General features: G+C 36.6%; 2 protein-coding genes across 3 annotated transcripts; one reads left to right on the forward strand and one right to left on the reverse strand.

Moving 5' to 3' along the window:
* Nucleotides 121-4,567, reverse strand: LOC18611370 (LRR receptor-like serine/threonine-protein kinase HSL2). Its single transcript, XM_018126404.1, has 2 exons — nt 1,783-4,567; nt 121-666 (listed from the first exon to the last, which is right to left on the reverse strand). The coding sequence occupies exons 1-2, from the start codon at nt 4,346-4,348 to the stop codon at nt 296-298; spliced, it is 2,937 nt and encodes a 978-aa protein (XP_017981893.1). The 5' UTR covers nt 4,349-4,567; the 3' UTR covers nt 121-295.
* Nucleotides 12,889-16,612, forward strand: LOC18611372 (malate dehydrogenase, glyoxysomal). 2 transcript variants are annotated; one of them, XM_007047595.2, is made up of 8 exons: nt 12,892-13,519; nt 13,708-14,022; nt 14,382-14,471; nt 14,560-14,643; nt 15,654-15,689; nt 15,812-15,901; nt 16,027-16,121; nt 16,236-16,612. In XM_007047595.2, the coding sequence occupies exons 1-8, from the start codon at nt 13,226-13,228 to the stop codon at nt 16,306-16,308; spliced, it is 1,077 nt and encodes a 358-aa protein (XP_007047657.1). In that variant the 5' UTR covers nt 12,892-13,225; the 3' UTR covers nt 16,309-16,612. The 2 variants fall into 2 exon arrangements, with proteins under 2 accessions (XP_007047659.1, XP_007047657.1); XM_007047597.2 differs by lacking the exons at nt 15,654-15,689; nt 15,812-15,901; nt 16,027-16,121; nt 16,236-16,612 and adding an exon at nt 15,320-15,462 and having other exon boundaries at nt 12,889-13,519.

Raw genomic sequence — 17,387 nt, forward strand, 5'->3', positions numbered from 1 at the left:
ATTTACCTTTTTGAAGAAATGGTATGTTACCACTTAAACATAGATTGAAAGGTAGATGGGAGATTGGTACTTCATTTTCGCCTGTAAATGCTATTTACAGAAATGGTGAAATTTCTTGGAAGCAGAAAGCAAAGCAACACATTCTATATATTTTCTCATAAATTAAAAATATACATAAACCAACTACTCAAAATACAAGAACTAAACCACAACTACTTTGGCACAATTGCACTAAAAGGGAAAATGTGCCATGTCTCAAAGTCATAGAGCAGGCAATGCCCAAACCTTTGGTTCATCAGCTTGGACGAACCGCTTTGTGGTCCTTTAGCAATTCAACTACCTTCCTCATAGAAGGTCTGTTAATGGGAAATGCCGAAGTACATTTGAGAGCCACGTTCAAAACTTTCTCAATCTCCTTCAAATCAGATGCAGATGGGTTCATCCTTGGATCAACAATCTGGGGTAGGTTTCGACAGCAATTCCAGCCATCCTCGATTCCTTCTTCAGGAGATGATGATAAGGTAGCCCCAGTGACCCACTTCACCAGGTCCTTGTTCTCACCAAATGAAGGGTCGTTTGGCCTTTTGCCAGTAATCAATTCCAGCAGCACCACCCCGAAACTGTAAACATCACTCTTTTCCGTGACTTTTAGCGTGTAAGCATATTCTGCAATGAGCAATCATATCAACAGCAAGTACTGGTAAACCAGTTGGCATCAGAGATGGCATGTCTTTCTTTTTTTTTGAAAGTCATTAGAAGGTTTCATTAAGAAACAAGGGGGAGAGAAATTCTCCTATACAAAAGCAGACCCTGAACAGGACCAAACCACAGATATTGGGAGATATGCCCATTGACTATCAGGTATACCTCCCAATATCCTATGGCACAGCATTCCAAACCAGTATCAACCTCTCCAGAACAAGGAACAGACACAAGAAGAACCCAAAGTCCTGCCCAAGTCCTCACTCCTGTAACCACAAAAAACATACAGGAGAAGAAACAGTATCCTATACACATGTACAAAAACCACCCAGCTACCCAACCCACAACCTGCACCAAAGGTTTAAGCAAGAGAGCCATACAAAACCACATTCTGTACACGTAAAACATCTGTAAAACATCACAGATGGCATGTCTTTCAAGAACAAATACAGAAATTTACAAGTAGGAGACAAGGGAATTTCCAAATCCAAGTCTACTATACTATTTAGTAGTACTATCACTTAAAAAAAAATCCAATCAAACTATATCAAAATCCAAGCATAGTCACAATTTACATACGTTCAAAGTTGCATTTGTGTGGCATTATGACCTCAAACTTTAAAGTAATCTTTATTTAATAATTAGATCATGTGATTAATAAATTGTTATCTTTATATAATATATTTCAATTATTATTATTAATGTTATGGTTCTTTTGAGAATTTTAAACAAAATTATATTTAATTTTTAGGTAATATCAAATATGATAATTTTTAATCTCCAATAATTAATAATTATAAACCAAACATAATAATTTTAAGATGATTAAACCACCATGATAATTTCAAATTGATACCTAACCTTACGTAAAAAAATATTATGGGGCCAAAGTTTAGCTTCCAAAATCAACAAATACCAAACCCATCAAAGCCTTAACAGTAGCATAATAATACAAAAAGTTCGGTGCCCTATCACAATTTTAGCAACATCTAAAAATTCTACAACGGTAAAACATGACAAATCAAGCATAAAAATAGTCTAGTACTAGAAAGTAAAAGGAAGAAATAAGAACTGTCTGACCTGGAGCGATATAACCATGGGTCCCAGCGACTCGAGACATGGCCCCATCACCGTCCCCAACCTCAATCTGCAACGTTTTGGCCAACCCGAAATCCGCCACGCGTGGCTTCATCTCCTCGTCCAACAGTATATTGTTACTCTTCACATCCCGATGCACGATAGCAGGCAGGCAATCATGGTGCAAATAGGCCAGCCCCTGAGCCGCGCCGATTGCAACCGTGAACCGCTTGGGCCAATCCACTAAACCTGCGAACATGTCTCCATGCAACACGTCACCCAAACTCCCATTCCCCATGTACTCGTAAACCAAAATCCTAAACTCTTCTCCACTGCAACACATAAGCAATTTTACGATGTTGCCATGTCGGATCCGACCCAATGTCTCGGTTTCGGATTTAAAAACCGCATCTGTCTCAGGTTTAACTCCCCATAGCCTCTTAACCGCCACGACTTGACCTGTTTTAAGCTTAGCTTTGTAAACCCGACCCGACCCACCTGTTCCGATGATATTCTCGTCTTTCAGAAACGGGAATATTTCCTCTTCACTAAACCCGACTCGTTGGAATGCGGTGACTTGATACGGGCGTCGGGTTTTTCTTCCGAACTTTACCCGGCTTCTGAAAATCCATATCATCGACCCAATAAGAAGGAGAAAGCATATTGCTAAAATACCCACAACGTAATAGGTAGCGGGTCTAGATCTCGGGCATGGAGGAAGCGGTTTCAAATTCGGGCTACAAAGACCCGTATTACCCAATAAACCCGAGATGAAAAACATATTATTGAAACCCGAAGGCACTTTCCCATTCAACTTGTTATCCGAAAGGTTAAATTGGTTCAGCCTCAACTTGGTTAAATCCTCTGGGATTTTACCGCTCAGTAAATTACCGGACAAATCTAGGTAAGTTAAAACCGGTAATTTACCGAGGTCGGGTGGAATTTCACCAGTGAATCGGTTTCTCGCCAGGTTCAATTCGGTCAACTCAGTCCACGAATTCTCTGAACTTGGAATCTCCCCTGTTAACTCATTATCTTGCAAATCAAGCTTTTGCAACTTCAAGTCCGTGATACAAAAGGGCAGTTCACCGGAGAATCTATTATGGCTCATATTAATTTCTGTAACATTCTCCAACCGACAAATTTCTTCTGGAATGTCACCGGAGAAATTATTACCAGAAATTCGAAGACTGGTTAACTGACGAACGGCTGAGATTGAAGGAGAAATTGAACCTTCAAAATGATTGTTTTGTAATTCAAGAAATTGAAATGAAGGATGACCCCAAAACTTTGCCGGCACGTTACCAGAAAAAGCATTATCAGCCATCCGAACATAATTCAACGTTTTACATTCACCGTACGATTCCGGTATGTTGCCCGACAACAGATTCTTGAAAACGACAATGCGTTTAAGCTTCATTTTATAACAAAGAAACGGCGGTAACGTCCCGGTAAAATCATTTGTAGAAACATCAAAATCTTCTAAAGGAGAAAATTTACCGAGGTTGGGCGGTAACTTTCCGGTGAAGCTGTTGTTAAAGAGTTTTAACTGCACGAGATATTGATTCGAAGCTAAAACTTCAGGTATTTCTCCGGTGAAATAATTGTCGTTGAGATTCAAAGACTCGAGAGGCAATGCAGCGATTTTCTCTGGTAATTTGCCGGTGAGATTGTTCTGTGACACGTCGAATCGAAGCAGGGCTGTCAAATTTGCTAGACTCTCGGGGAGCTCACCGGATAATTGATTCTGGTAAAACTCAAGTTGCTCCAGATTTTTTAACATTGATAGACTTTCCGGAATTTTACCGCTCAAAAAATTACCCGATAAATCGAGAATCTGTAACGAAACGAGATTTCCAATGGAAACAGGAATTTCGCCGACGAGATTCGCATTCGTCAACCATAAAACTTCGAGTTTCGACAGATTTCCAATCTCGTTCGGCAAAGGACTTTCTTTAAAAGGATTGTAACCGAGCTCGAAGTGAGTTAACTCACTGAGATTACCCAAAAACGAAGGAATGTTTCCATTGAGTAAATTCCCGCCAATTGAGAGAACTTTGAGAGACTGCATCCGTCCGAAGCTCAGGGGAATATCGCCGGTGAAGTTGTTGTTAGAAAGTTGGAGAATTTCCAAATTCTCGGACGAGAAATTCGGTAACTCGCCGGTGAATAAGTTGTCGGAGAGATTAATCTCTTGGAGACGAGAACATGGAGAGAGAACCTGAGAAGAAAGTGAACCGTTGAGGAAATTATCCGCAAGGTAGAGAGTTTGGAGGGTCCGAATCCGACAAAACCCGAACGGAAAGCCGCCTGAGATACCAAACCCTGAAAGATCAATTGAAATAACAGTTTGGTTTTGAATGTTGCAGGTAATGCCGGTCCAATTACACGGACTTGGATCGGGCGTTGAAAGAACCCAGTCATGAAGCTTTCCATTCGGGTCGTTGAGCTGAGAATCTTTGACCCGAGTCAAGATTTGGGAGTCTCCATGAAATGAGATCACTGAAGGGAGAATGAAAAAAGAGCACCAAATGAAGAAAAGGAAAGTTTTGAATTTTGGGTTTCTCATTTCAAAACATAAACACAGGAATGAGCATGGCTTTGTTAAGGGGTTTTGGGTTTTTAGGATTTTGTAAGAAAGTGAGAGACAGTAAAGGTTGGGGGGAAGGAAACAATTGCATGACCATGGCGACGAAAAGGAGGTAAAGTTTAAAGTGCGATTATAATTTTCTCAACAAGTTCGCATGGAAAGGAAAGGAAGGGGCAGAGTAAAATCTTTAAAGTTGGAAACTTCTACCCCTTTTCCGCTGTTTTTCTTTCTTTTCAGGTTTTATCTTTATGGGATGTCGCGAGGACATTGGTCGTTGCTGATTGTAATTAAAAGGGATTTTGTAGTTACAGGGAGGATTTTTGGAAAACAGGGGAACTGAAAAACGTGACTGCCCTTCGTTTTTTGCCCTTTTGGCAGTTTTGAGGAGGAGAAAGTGCCAATAGTTGGTGGTTTGGTTAAGTTGTTATGTGCTTTTTTGAGTTGGAATTGGGAAGAATTAGATGCCCAAGATGAGTTGCCAAACAAGGAATGGATGCAAGACTAGTGTGATGTTAATCATAATTCGTTTTTTCTTGGTGCTCGGAAAGAGACAGGTTTTTATTGGAATCGATGGAAGATTTAATTTTCTTTAGTTAGGCAAGGCAAGAACTGGAGTGCTTGAAAGCGTTAAGTACTGGTTCATTGTTTTGAATTTTAGGCTAGATTTAAAGCCTTTTTTGGTTCTTTTTCATTCTTCTGCTGATAAATGGATGTGCCAAAACATTAGAGGAAATTTGAAGAATAATGGTGATAATTGGGAAAGGGTTGGTCTCAGTCAATTTAAGAGACTATTCAATCAGTGGCATTTGAGATGGTCTAAAATTGGGAAAAGTTGATTTAAAATTGGTTGGGAGATCTGATGCAGAAACATAGTGGGCTATTCTTTTTCCTTTCAAGGAAAATAAGATTATTAATCAATTAATAGTTGTGATTAACTCATGGAAAACAAAATTACATTCGTTTTATTTCAAATTATTTATAACAAAATTTTAAAACCATCATTACTTCTGGAATTATTAGGGTTGGAGGGGAATTTCGAGCTTTGGGTTATGATGATGGATTCTAAGAATCAACCCAAGTGAAGCAGAATTAAAATTTTACCATATTCGGCACATTTCTGCAATCTATTCATCTACACTTGGATTCTAAACTTACATGGGGGACAAGTATCAAGCTTTTGTAAGAAGCGAGAAGTTTGACAAGTGAGAGAAACAGCTGCTAAAGTTAAATTTCCTAAGCAGCCATGAGCGTTTAAACATGCCCCAGAGAGCTCACCCGCGGCAGGTAGAACCTGACTTAATGTCAGTCCATTCTTATTCTCAAAGCCTTTGACAAAATAAGAAGAAAAATTAAAGATTTGCAGTCTCCCAGGGAGGCATATTAAACGCATTCTGATTTCATTTCCGGTTTTGGGGTGCATGGGGCCTTGATATGTGAGATTTGAAGATAATAAATTAAAGATCAAATTTAATTAAAGAAGGTTTCGGCTTGGGAAGTAGCAGTCGCCAGCAGGCTCTGCGTCGCCGTGAAGACTCAGTTGTTTGGACGAGAAGCTGTTGAAAATTATGCTTCCCGAGGCCCATGTGTTTAATACCAAATGAGGGGTGCCCTAGAAAGAAGAAGAATACAACTTATAATTATAAGCTAATTTATCATAACTCATCACGGATAGCTAATTTGTTCCTCGACTTGTTGATATGAAAGTTACTCGATACTTTCAAATATAAATAAGATAACAAAGTGTACTCGATTTGTTGAATCGTAAATGTAAAGTCTTATACATGTTTTATGGATTTAATCATTAAAAGAGACCTTGGCCACTTAAAAAGAAGTCAATAATGGAGTACTGTGGCTGCGTCATATGCACTAATAGCTTTTGTAGGTTATAACAGCCGCATTTCTCTTCTGTAAGCAGTTCCCCTTGTTAGAAAATTAGTAGAAGAAATTAGGTTTGAGGTGTGCTGTAACACATTTTTGAGTTGTTGTCTATGAAGATTTACATACAAAGACTCTTAAGGATACAATAAATCTTTTTTATAAAATGCTTTAAATGAATTCTGATGTAAAAGTACATTTTTTTTATAAACAGTGAGAGATTGTGTCTTTTATCTTTCAACAGATGTATTTTTTTTATTTTCAATAGATGTGTCTGTTGAATTTCAACAGACGTATTTATAAATTTTAATAATTGTGTTTGTTGTAAATATTTATTTTTTATTTATATTTATTTTATTGTTTTTTAAGAATTATATTTATTTTTAAATAGTCATATCTGAATAATTATCTTCTAACAAATGTTACAAACTATTTAACACCCCTTTTCCACATAAAATTCAAAAGCGACAAAACTTGGTTGGTTGAGCTAACCCATCTGATTCTCAATTATATACTCCAAAAGGTTTTTTAAAAAAAAATAAAAGAAACAAAGGCTAATCACGTGGTTAACAACCTTAATCCATATTAAATAGAGATTATATCAAAATGACAAATGGTTAACAAATGAAGCCAGTCAAAAACATACATTGGGTGTCAACTAATCCTAGGTCTTGAAGATTAAACAAATAAAGAAAAACTGATAAAATTCTAAGGATTTGAACTCCCCCCAGTCAAGCTAGTCAAAAAATCTAGTGTCTGGTGCGGTATGAACGCTTGATGCACCTTTTAACCCTTGATAACCAGAACTCGGCAGCCACTGTTTATCATTTTCGGGAAGTTAATGCTCCACGGTCTATCGCAAACACCCAACTCTACTGGTGAAGTGCACCGACACAGGTTGTTTTAGCTTTTAATTCTTGCAGATTGATCGATATGAATTTGAGTCTGCAAAACTTCCGTTCCTGAAACAGTAACATATTACAATTTTTAAGTCAAGGACCCTTGATCCTTTCTATTTGTATTTTTCTTTCTTTCTTTTTGGTTTTGTTGTATTGTCGTGATACAGTCTTGCATATGTGAATATTGACGTTGTGAGAAATTTGTATGGAATTCATGTATATATCCGCCTCTCAAAGTCAAACACAAACAAATCTCTAGTCGAAATCGAACCGAGAAAAACCAACTTTGGGTTTTTATTTAATTAGCTTATTGCTAGGAGACGTTAAAGTTCGTAGAATTGCCGTGGAACTAAAGTTAAGTGACGAGTAATTTACAATAATTAATTCTTTCGTTACATCATTTCATTCCAGAAGCTGCGTTTTGCATCGTATCCTTGCTGCTCTGGAAAGGGAAGGGGAAAGGATAAAACGTTGATCAGTTTCCCTGAATGTGACCCTCCAAATTAAATCGCCGTTGGCCTAGACCTTAGTGGTGCCGGATGCCTCAATAGCAGCCAGCTGGTTTATGTTGTTCCTAGCTAGGCTATAGTCATGGACAGGACCAAATGCTTCAAAACAACAAGATTTTTATGCCTAATTTGTTTTTATTTGAATAGTTTTTTATTTTGAAATATAATTTATGAATAAGAAGAAGGCATGGACTTGAATCAATTGCAAAGTCCAATAAGTTTATGAAGCGATAGCAACCCTAACATTCTGCTTCGATGGTTTGCTATTAGTTAACCTTGAAGCCAAGCATACTACATGCATTATGTGCCCTTATATTCATAAAAAAAAATGGAAGAAAAATGTACATATATAATGGTATTCTTCATGAGAATTTGAAACCTTTTTTTTTTTTTCCAACTAATTGTACTGATCTTAAGGTAGTGCATCTTCCGAATTCCCACTTAGAAAATGGTGCAACTATTACTTTGATAATATGAATAGTTATATGAAGTGATAAACATATACTAGCCAGGTCTGGCTTTACCCTACATGCATAGTCTAATATTGCCGCATTTCTTGACTTGGTGATTTGCCAGGATTACTATCTGCACTAGTAAATTTTAATGTGTTACTATTTACTAACTTTTATATAAACATATTGCCAGCAAAATTCCACATGACAAGATTATTCAAGTAATTAAAGGGTTGGCCTCGGAAGCAGAAAAGTTAGTAATGTAGGTTTTTGGAACGAAATTAATTATTAGTTTAGTGCTTCACATGCTAACATTTTTGTCCTTGCTTTTCTCTATTTGCGCAGCCAACCAAGTTTTTTACTAGTGGTACTAAAAGAGACATAAAACATGTCCATGAAAACTGGCTACATCCAAGGACAGCAGAAAATTTCAACGGGTGGTTTCAAAGTGTAAGAAAAAAAAAAAACATTATCCCACGTATCAATGGCGTTTCAAAATATAGTATTTGTTCATTTAAGTAAAAATAAGTTAACTGGAAATTGATTCAATCATGAACATGCATCTTCCTGCCATCCAAGTCCAAGAATTGAAATTAAAAGATAATCCACATAATTTGCTCCCACATCTTCAACCATGGTGCATCTCATAAAACGATGAATGCAATGAGAGAGATATGGAAATAAGTTTTGGGAGAGTAAACATCTTTCTGCACCTTACTAGAAAATAGAAACCAATATATTGCTTATTTATGGAGCATATATACATATACCCCATATGTGTATTTGCACCAAGTTGTTCCAATAATCACTTTAGGTTTCCATAACTTTGATCTTCAGAATACTCTAAAAAGAACGAGCCTAATAAGAAAAGAGTGCTAAGACAGTAAACAGAACCAAAACCATTGAGATTAATGAAAGCAGTATCAAATAGACAAAGTAGGTGATTCAATGGAGTGCTGTTGAGTCTAAATGGTTTCCAGTTTCAGTACTCTTCTATTCCCTGCACATTCTAATAGTTGAATTTTGTGACATTCAGCAAGAAGTTAAACGGTATGCTTTCCTTTGCTTTTCTCTTCTTTCGTTTCCACTATGTTGGGCATTTAGCTGCTAGAATATCAGGTTAAATGCAATGTATATGAGACAAACAACATCCGGAGCCAAAGGCCATTGAATGCAGCGAGAAAAACAAGCAGCAGCAAAACATCAATCTTCACCCAAAGAAATAATTGAGGATACATATCACTTACAAGATACATTTAGATCTCAAAAATATATAGACAAACCCACATTTACAACCATGGATATGACATCAAAAAGCTTCAAAAGTAGGTCTCTTAGTGTCAACAAAAACTGCACTAGTTCAAAACTTTTGCCGGCTGGAGATAAGGAAAAAAAAATAGAACTACTCCCTTTTACTTTTTCCTTCTTGCCATAAAGAATATCTTTTTCTGCATGTCATACGAGAGAAAAAAACATGCAAAACTCAAGAATTTCTTTTTCTAAAATAAAAATCAGTGTAGGGGTGTATTACTTTGATCCCTAAAGATCTACCAGATTGATTAATTTTGTCAGAAAAATTATAGGAAGTTAAAAGTCGAAACCCTGCAAACTCAGGAAAGCAACTCTCAGTATAAACAACCAGATCAACAAATAATTTATGGAAAGAATGAAGTACTGTTTTCTAACTTCAGAGAGAGAACAAATGAAAAGTTTTTTAAGTGGTTAACCCAGAGTAGTCCAATTTATATCATGCCTTCAACATACAAAAAGCTACAGAAAGAAAAATGGGCAGTCCGGGAAAGAACTATCCTTAGTAATCGTCTAGAGGAAACATACAACCATGAATAATAATTAGAAGACAAACAGAAAATAGCTTGAAGAAGGAAAGGAAAACAGCCAAGAAAAAGAAAAGATCTGTTATATTTATATATATGTCTGAAAATAATTATACAATCTATTGAAAAATGGGAAGAAAATGCAACATCACCATCATCATTGTGCTCATAATAACATGAAAAAGCCAGATTCTCATGCAGATACATAGATAAGCAGATGGTTTCTTCATGTATGCTGCGAAAGGCTTGTTGCTAGCTCTTCCTTTTCTTGGAAAGTTAACGAAGATTTAACCAAAAGGAGTAATGGTATGATGAGAACAATCTAAAACTAAGCACAGAAAACCATAACTACTACAATTGCCTGGCTCCATCCTGTCTGCCTTTTTTCTATTCTATGAAGGAATGTTATTGTTGTACTGAGATAGACAAAGAGAGAGAGACTTTTACATTTGCACTCTTCAAGCTTAATGCTGTTTTCCCAATTATGACCTTTGGGTTTACATGGGAATGGATGGAGGGGCAGCACAGTCCTTGGAGGGCAATTTGGTCTCATCAATTCCCCATATAGAGAAATGGGTGGTTGAGAAAGATGAGAAGTGCTTGTCCTGTTGAGCCATTTCTGAAATTTTCCTTTCAGCCCCCAACCCCACCCAAAAGAATTTCCTTCCTTTCAATTCTCCCTCAAGAGAGAAAATTAGCCTTGAGCCTTTGAGATAGAGAGAGTGTAAGAGAGGAAAGAGAGATGGGGTTATAAAGAGGGACCCAGCATAAGAGAAGAAGAGGCAGAGGGAAGGGATTTTATGCATGCGAGGAATAAACTTTTTAAGGGGCAGAGGCCAAAGCCAAAGCAATTTTTTGTGTGTGTGTGTTGGCTTTAGGTGGCCGGTGAAAGAGCCCTTTCAACTTACCCTTTGGTCCGTTTTTCTGGTAAGACATAAAGAACGATCTCTTTCATTGTCTCATTCAATTTGCTAATTATTATTTTATAGGGTCAAACTATACTGACCCACGAAGGCATGCAAATTTTTAGGTCAAGTTTTGTGTGACTCCAATGGGTTCATCAAAGCCTGTAGGTTCTCATTTCTTCCCATGGGTACTTGGATTGACTTGGGAATGCATAAATTATATGTGTTGTCCTTTTTAATTCCTAATAAGGCAACAACCAAAATCAATAGTCTTAACAAATAACACATAGAAAACATAATAATATTGACAATGACATTTGATTTGTATGGTGACTTAATCCAACTTGGAAGATAGTTCCATTTTGATCCTTACTTTTTAATTTTTTTTTCAATTTTTTTCTTAATTTAAATTGTGATTTTTTATTTTTTGACCATGTAGACTAGCAACTAGCTAGTTAATAAGGAGAAAGCAAAGCAGAAATGACCTATCAAATAAGAAGCAATTAATTTGTCATGTTGCAGCATTAATCAACTGACGAAGAATTACCCAGCAAAGGGTTGAAAAGATGAGAAAAAGGCCTTTTGGGATGGGAAGATGAAAACCTGCCCAAAGCAATTTATAACTTCGTAAATGGTTTATACTATATTTTATTTCCTTGGATTCCAAGTAAAATGACAACAAATGTCTCAGTTTCATTATGATGTTCTTGCTTTCGTGCCTCCACAAAGATAACAAAAATTCTTTTAAACAAATGGTTATCTTAAAAAGGATTAATCCACAATCTTGCTTTGCATTATACATAGATTAATATGATTAAGATTGGATAAATAATGATTAGATTTCCACCGGGGGTACGGAAAGATTGGATAAAGGAAAAGCAATTATTAATTAACCCCTAATACTTAAATTTGTTAAAATAAAATATTATATTAAAATGTCCCAACATCAGGGCAGCCACCCTCTTTTGACAATGAGAGGGGATATTCAAGTGCTGTGCCTTAGACGTCAATGGTTCTCTACATTCAAAGGAAGCCATCATCAAACCCCTTCTCCCCCAAATTTATATTGCAGTCAGAAAAAGACATCACCTTTTCTAGAAGCCCCTTTTCCCTCCCGTGATTTCTCTAGCAATGGGATCGGAAATGCCGACAAAGATATTTTTATGCTAAGTATAATTAGATATTAGCTTAGGGTAATGCACTTTGATTAATTATGTGTAAAAGCCTTGAACCGAAGCTGGTTGGGCAAGAGAAGAAGCCCATTGGGTCAATAAGTAACTTATACAAACTCATGTTTACGCCCAACAGGCTTCACAATGGGCCTCGGACTATACCGTTTGCATTGCCATATCTGTGAAGGCAGGCTCTGTTGGACTACTGTACAATACAAGGCCCGCGGGTGTTCTATGAGTCAATTTTTTTTTTCTAATTATCACCTTTTTTTTTTAAGATTCTAATTATCACCTCTTTATCTAATTACAAATGTGATTCACGTGATTTTTTAAAATAATTATTAATTCCAACGTGACAAAGCGTTGATGGTTGGAAGTAATTTTTTTATGAATTAACGTGATAAAGTGTTTTTTTTTAATTTAAACCTTAAATCCTAAAAAATTATATATTTGTAAAATTAAATATTTAAACTTAATTCTTTGTATATATAATTTGATCCAAATTTATTTTAAATTAAATGTCTACTTTTACTTTGTTATGGTAAAACAAAATAAATTTGATCATTATTTATTATAATCTTATATGTAATATGTAATTAAATGTAATCAGGAGACAATATGTTTGATTAAATGTACAGATTTGAAAGGTAACCTTTGTTTATTCTGTTAATGAAATTCTTTACTTCTAAAAAAATGTAATTAAAATTTCAAAAAATAAGTTTTGAAAAACTCTAAACTCAAAATTTTGAAATTATGATAAAGTTGATTAAATTTGATTAAAAATGATAAAATGATGATTTAATTTGGGACAAAAAGAAATAATTATAAAACTTCAAAATAATAATACTAGCTAGTACCAGTAAATTTCAGCTAAGAGGAAAACAGTGGGAACATCCGAACCCGTGGAGAGATTGGTAAGAGCAGAAGTTAAACCGAATTTTCCAAGTACCGCATGGCATCGAAAGCCACAATTATTTATTGATCTGGAAAGTTCATTGGAGATAAGATCAGTTTGCACGCTTCCCAATTCAGCAATTCTGCGACAAAACAAACAAATCTCTCACGTCATCATCTTCAAGCTTTCCCCTCTCCATCGTTTATAAACTCTTTGGCAAATTGCCAAAATCCCATCGCCCTTTCGAGTTCCAACCCCCAACCTTCTAAAACAGGAAATTTGTACTCGAGCCCAGAAAAGGAAAAGAAAAAAACATGCAGCCTAATAACTCTCAAGTCAACCGACGCATTGCAACAATCTCGGCCCATCTCAACCCTCCCAATTATTCCCAGATGGAGGGTGGTTCGGGTTTGGGTCGAGCCAACTGCCGGGCCAAAGGTGGGTCAGCTGGGTTCAAGGTGGCAATTTTGGGAGCAGCGGGGGGAATAGGGCAGCCGTTAGCGATGTTGATGAAGATGAACCCTTTGGTTTCTGTTCTTCATCTTTATGATGTGGTTAATGCCCCTGGTGTTACCGCTGATATTAGCCACATGGACACTGGAGCTGTGGTATGTTAATGTTAATGTTTTCCCTTCATAAGAACATGCTTTTTGGCTTTTGAAATTCGTTAAAGTTGTTTTTTTTTTTATTGGTGGTGGAATTGGTAGCCTGAGAGAATTTTTGGGTTGTCCAATTGAATTTGATGTTTTGGTTGGGAATTTGTTTAAGGATTTTAATAATGTTGTTTAATTTTTAGGTACGTGGATTTCTGGGGCAACAGCAATTGGAGGAGGCTCTTACAGGAATGGACCTTGTAATTATTCCAGCTGGAGTTCCCAGGAAACCTGGAATGACAAGGGATGATCTTTTCAACATCAATGCTGGAATTGTTAAGACTCTTTGCGAAGGAATAGCAAAGTGCTGTCCCAAAGCTATTGTCAATTTGATTAGTAATCCTGTTAATTCCACAGTACCAATTGCTGCAGAAGTTTTTAAGAAAGCTGGCACCTTTGATCCAAAGCGACTTTTGGGAGTCACAATGCTTGATGTTGTCAGAGCCAATACTTTTGTGGTAACTACAAATCTTGCCATTTATTTACTCTTCTTTGTTGTTGATTAGCCAACGCCAGGATTTCTTAGACAATGTTGGATAGGATTCTTCATCATTTTGCTCCATGTTGTCAGTGCCGATGCTTTTGTGGTGATTAAAAATCTTGCCATTGATGTATTCTTCTTTACTTTTGATTAGCCAATGCTGGATTTTGTTAGACAATGTTGGATAGGTTTCTTTCATCATCCTTTTTGTGCGGTATAGTGGAAATTATGTTACATTTGTGGTGAAGCTAATATTTTGTAACCTAGCTGTTATCACTGTGCAGTTCTGGTATTCAGTCATAATTTTTTGCCCCCATTATTTTGGTTTCTTTATAGGCGGAAGTGTTGGGTCTTGATCCACGGGAGGTTGATGTTCCTGTTGTTGGGGGGCATGCAGGGGTTACTATTTTACCTCTTCTATCTCAGGTTCAAAAGAACTTTTCAGACAATTACTTGCTCACTGTTTTGTATTTTAATGACTTTCTATGTAATAATCACTGTTCCCCTTATACAGGTTAAACCTCCATGTTCTTTCACCCAAAAAGAAATTGATTATCTGACAGATCGCATTCAGAATGGTGGTACAGAGGTTGTTGAGGTAAAGCTTATATCTTTTGATTTCAATACTAAGCAATCGGATAGCTTGAAACCACTGGGTGAACTAAAAGTAATCAAATCTTATGCATGTTTGATTTTGTTTGAGCACAAAAAGTGTTCCTAAAATATTAACACATCTAATAATTAGCATTCAAGAAATGGTGGGTTTGCCGCAGAACAGTGGAAGATTTAGGCCAAATTTCTTGGAGCATGTGCATTTTCCTATCTTGTTAAATATGATGCAGAATTAGACAAGTTCTATAACTATCCAGCAATTGATATGTAGATACAGTACTAATTGCAGCCTGGTGTTGAGAATTACTGAAAAAGACTTGCGAAGGGGTAGAAAAGACTCTTGTTTGTGGACAACCTAGATCAGGTGGAAACAAAAACTCTGAAAAGGCAACTTTGTAGGATTTGTTAATTGGGCATGATGGAGTGATTCATGAGGAATTGTTTTGAATATCTGGTAAAAAGATGAATCTGGATTAAGTTTTATTTGATATAATGCAGCTGGCATTAAAATTTGCAGTGAGTTACACAAAAAACCCTACCCACATCATCTAATCCATGGTTGGGGTTTAACAATGAGGATGAATAGAGAGATCTTTGCATTTTTTATTTTCTTTATGGCTTCATAACTTACTATTAGTCATGATATTCTTCACTACTTTAAGGGGTTCGTCCAAAGGATAAGACAAAATATGAGCACACCACCATTTTACACTTGTAGAGCAAATCTAGCCGGCATATGTGCTTGATACTGTGGAATTTTTGCTGCTACACCAAGATCGGTGGACAATATGTTGATCAAGTTTAAGACATAATCAACCTGACTGTGCTACTGCCTACATATTCTCTTGGTTTGCTGAAGCTTTCCACTTAAATTGGTTTATGCTAGCATGTACCTTCATTCCTTGGGCTCTAAAAACTTATTTTACCTATTTGTTGCCATTATGATGTTTACATGCTGGAAACCTGTCAGTGACCTTACTGTGTAATTTCTTGCAGGCAAAGGCTGGTGCTGGGTCTGCAACATTATCAATGGTTAGTCATATATATTCTTTGTTTTTCTCAACCAATAAGTGCTCATATTTTGTCAAGTTTCCTATTTAGACATGATTCTAGCTGGTTGTTGCACAAATGTATAAACATAAATAAAAGTGCAGGCATATGCTGCGGTTAAATTTGCTGATGCATGCCTTCGTGGCTTAAGAGGAGATGCTGGCGTTGTTGAATGTGCATTTGTGGCCTCACATGTATGTTTTCTGAGTCCCTTTTTGGATTCACATCTCTTTTCCGTTTCTTCTTCCCCCTCTCTTTGTTTTTTTTATTTTCTTTTTCTTTTTTAGGTTTATAATAACTAATACTTTTCCTTTTCTAGGTGACTGAATTACCCTTCTTCGCATCCAAGGTAAGACTTGGTCGGTTCGGAGTTGAGGAAGTATACCCTCTTGGCCCACTAAATGAGTATGAGAGGTTTGTAATTTTCTTTGTTAGAGGACCTCCTTTTGAATTTTAATTCAAAATTCATTTGTCCCATATGCCATATTTATTTAAATTTAACATAAAAACGGAAATGATGATCAACAGGATTGGCTTGGAGAAGGCAAAGAAAGAACTTGCAGGTAGCATTCAGAAGGGCGTTTCCTTTGTCAAGAAATGAATAGGTGCTGATATCTTGGTTTCCCCTGAGAGTCAAGGAACACTACAGTTATACCTATTTTCTGACAACAAAAGTTCCTAGGAATAAGGGGTAAAACCCCTGTTTTGTTATACCAAAGCCCTGTGCCATGGGTTCCTGGATGTGAGCCAACCTCACAAATGTGGTGGGTCATGGTTAAAATTCATAATACATTAATGGTTTGTAAATTAGGAACGTCTGTTGCATTTTTTATTCTATCAATCAAAAGTTATGTTAAACCGACTCTCCTATTTACCTGACACGAAATGTTTGAGGCTTGAGCGTTTCCTGACATCTCCTTCCTACCTCGAAAGTGTTTTCTATGATTCTCATTGGTAATTTAGCTCTACCAAATCATAGGGAGTCGAGCTCAGTTGAAAGGAATAAACCTGTGGAAGCATTAATTCTGGTTAGCCTGTCTGCCTGGACTTGCAGCAATAAGCAAGCCTGCTGCGACGGGCCTCTCCTGCAATTTCAGGTACTCCTTCAGGCTTGCACTTCACCTTAGCGTCAACTGTCAATGATCTTTCTGCTTTGGTGGAACTAGATGTTTTTATCAGAGGTGGTAAAATGAACTTAAACTCGAAAACCGGAACATGAACAAATTTGAATTGACAAATAAGGAAAAGTTTAAATTGTGAAATTCAGAATGACTTGAATTTAAGATGGATTCAATTTAAAATTGTACGAATTGAAAATATAAAAAATAAAAATGTAATCACTAATTTTATTTTAACTTGAATACAAAGGACTTAAATCTAAAATAATTTCGAATTTTATGCCAAAAAAAATCCGAATTTATTGTGACTTGGAACTCAAAATGAATGGAACCCGTTATTTGTCACCTTCTGCTTTTACCCTTGGCGCACGACACTATCGCCCTATTTTGCGGGTTTCGTGTGGACTTGCTTCTTTACATTGCAAAGCTAAGAAGGTAAGCCATAAAGTCACTGGCGTGACTCCAGACTACAAACTGCGCTGATTTAGGGCCAGCATGCTGGCGGGGAAACTTATGTGTCAGAGTTTCCAAAATGATAAAATGATTCTACCAAATCAGCTAG

The sequence above is a fragment of the Theobroma cacao genome, chromosome 1 (assembly GCF_000208745.1).
Source record: "Theobroma cacao cultivar B97-61/B2 chromosome 1, Criollo_cocoa_genome_V2, whole genome shotgun sequence".
NCBI classification, from domain to species: domain Eukaryota; kingdom Viridiplantae; phylum Streptophyta; class Magnoliopsida; order Malvales; family Malvaceae; genus Theobroma; species Theobroma cacao.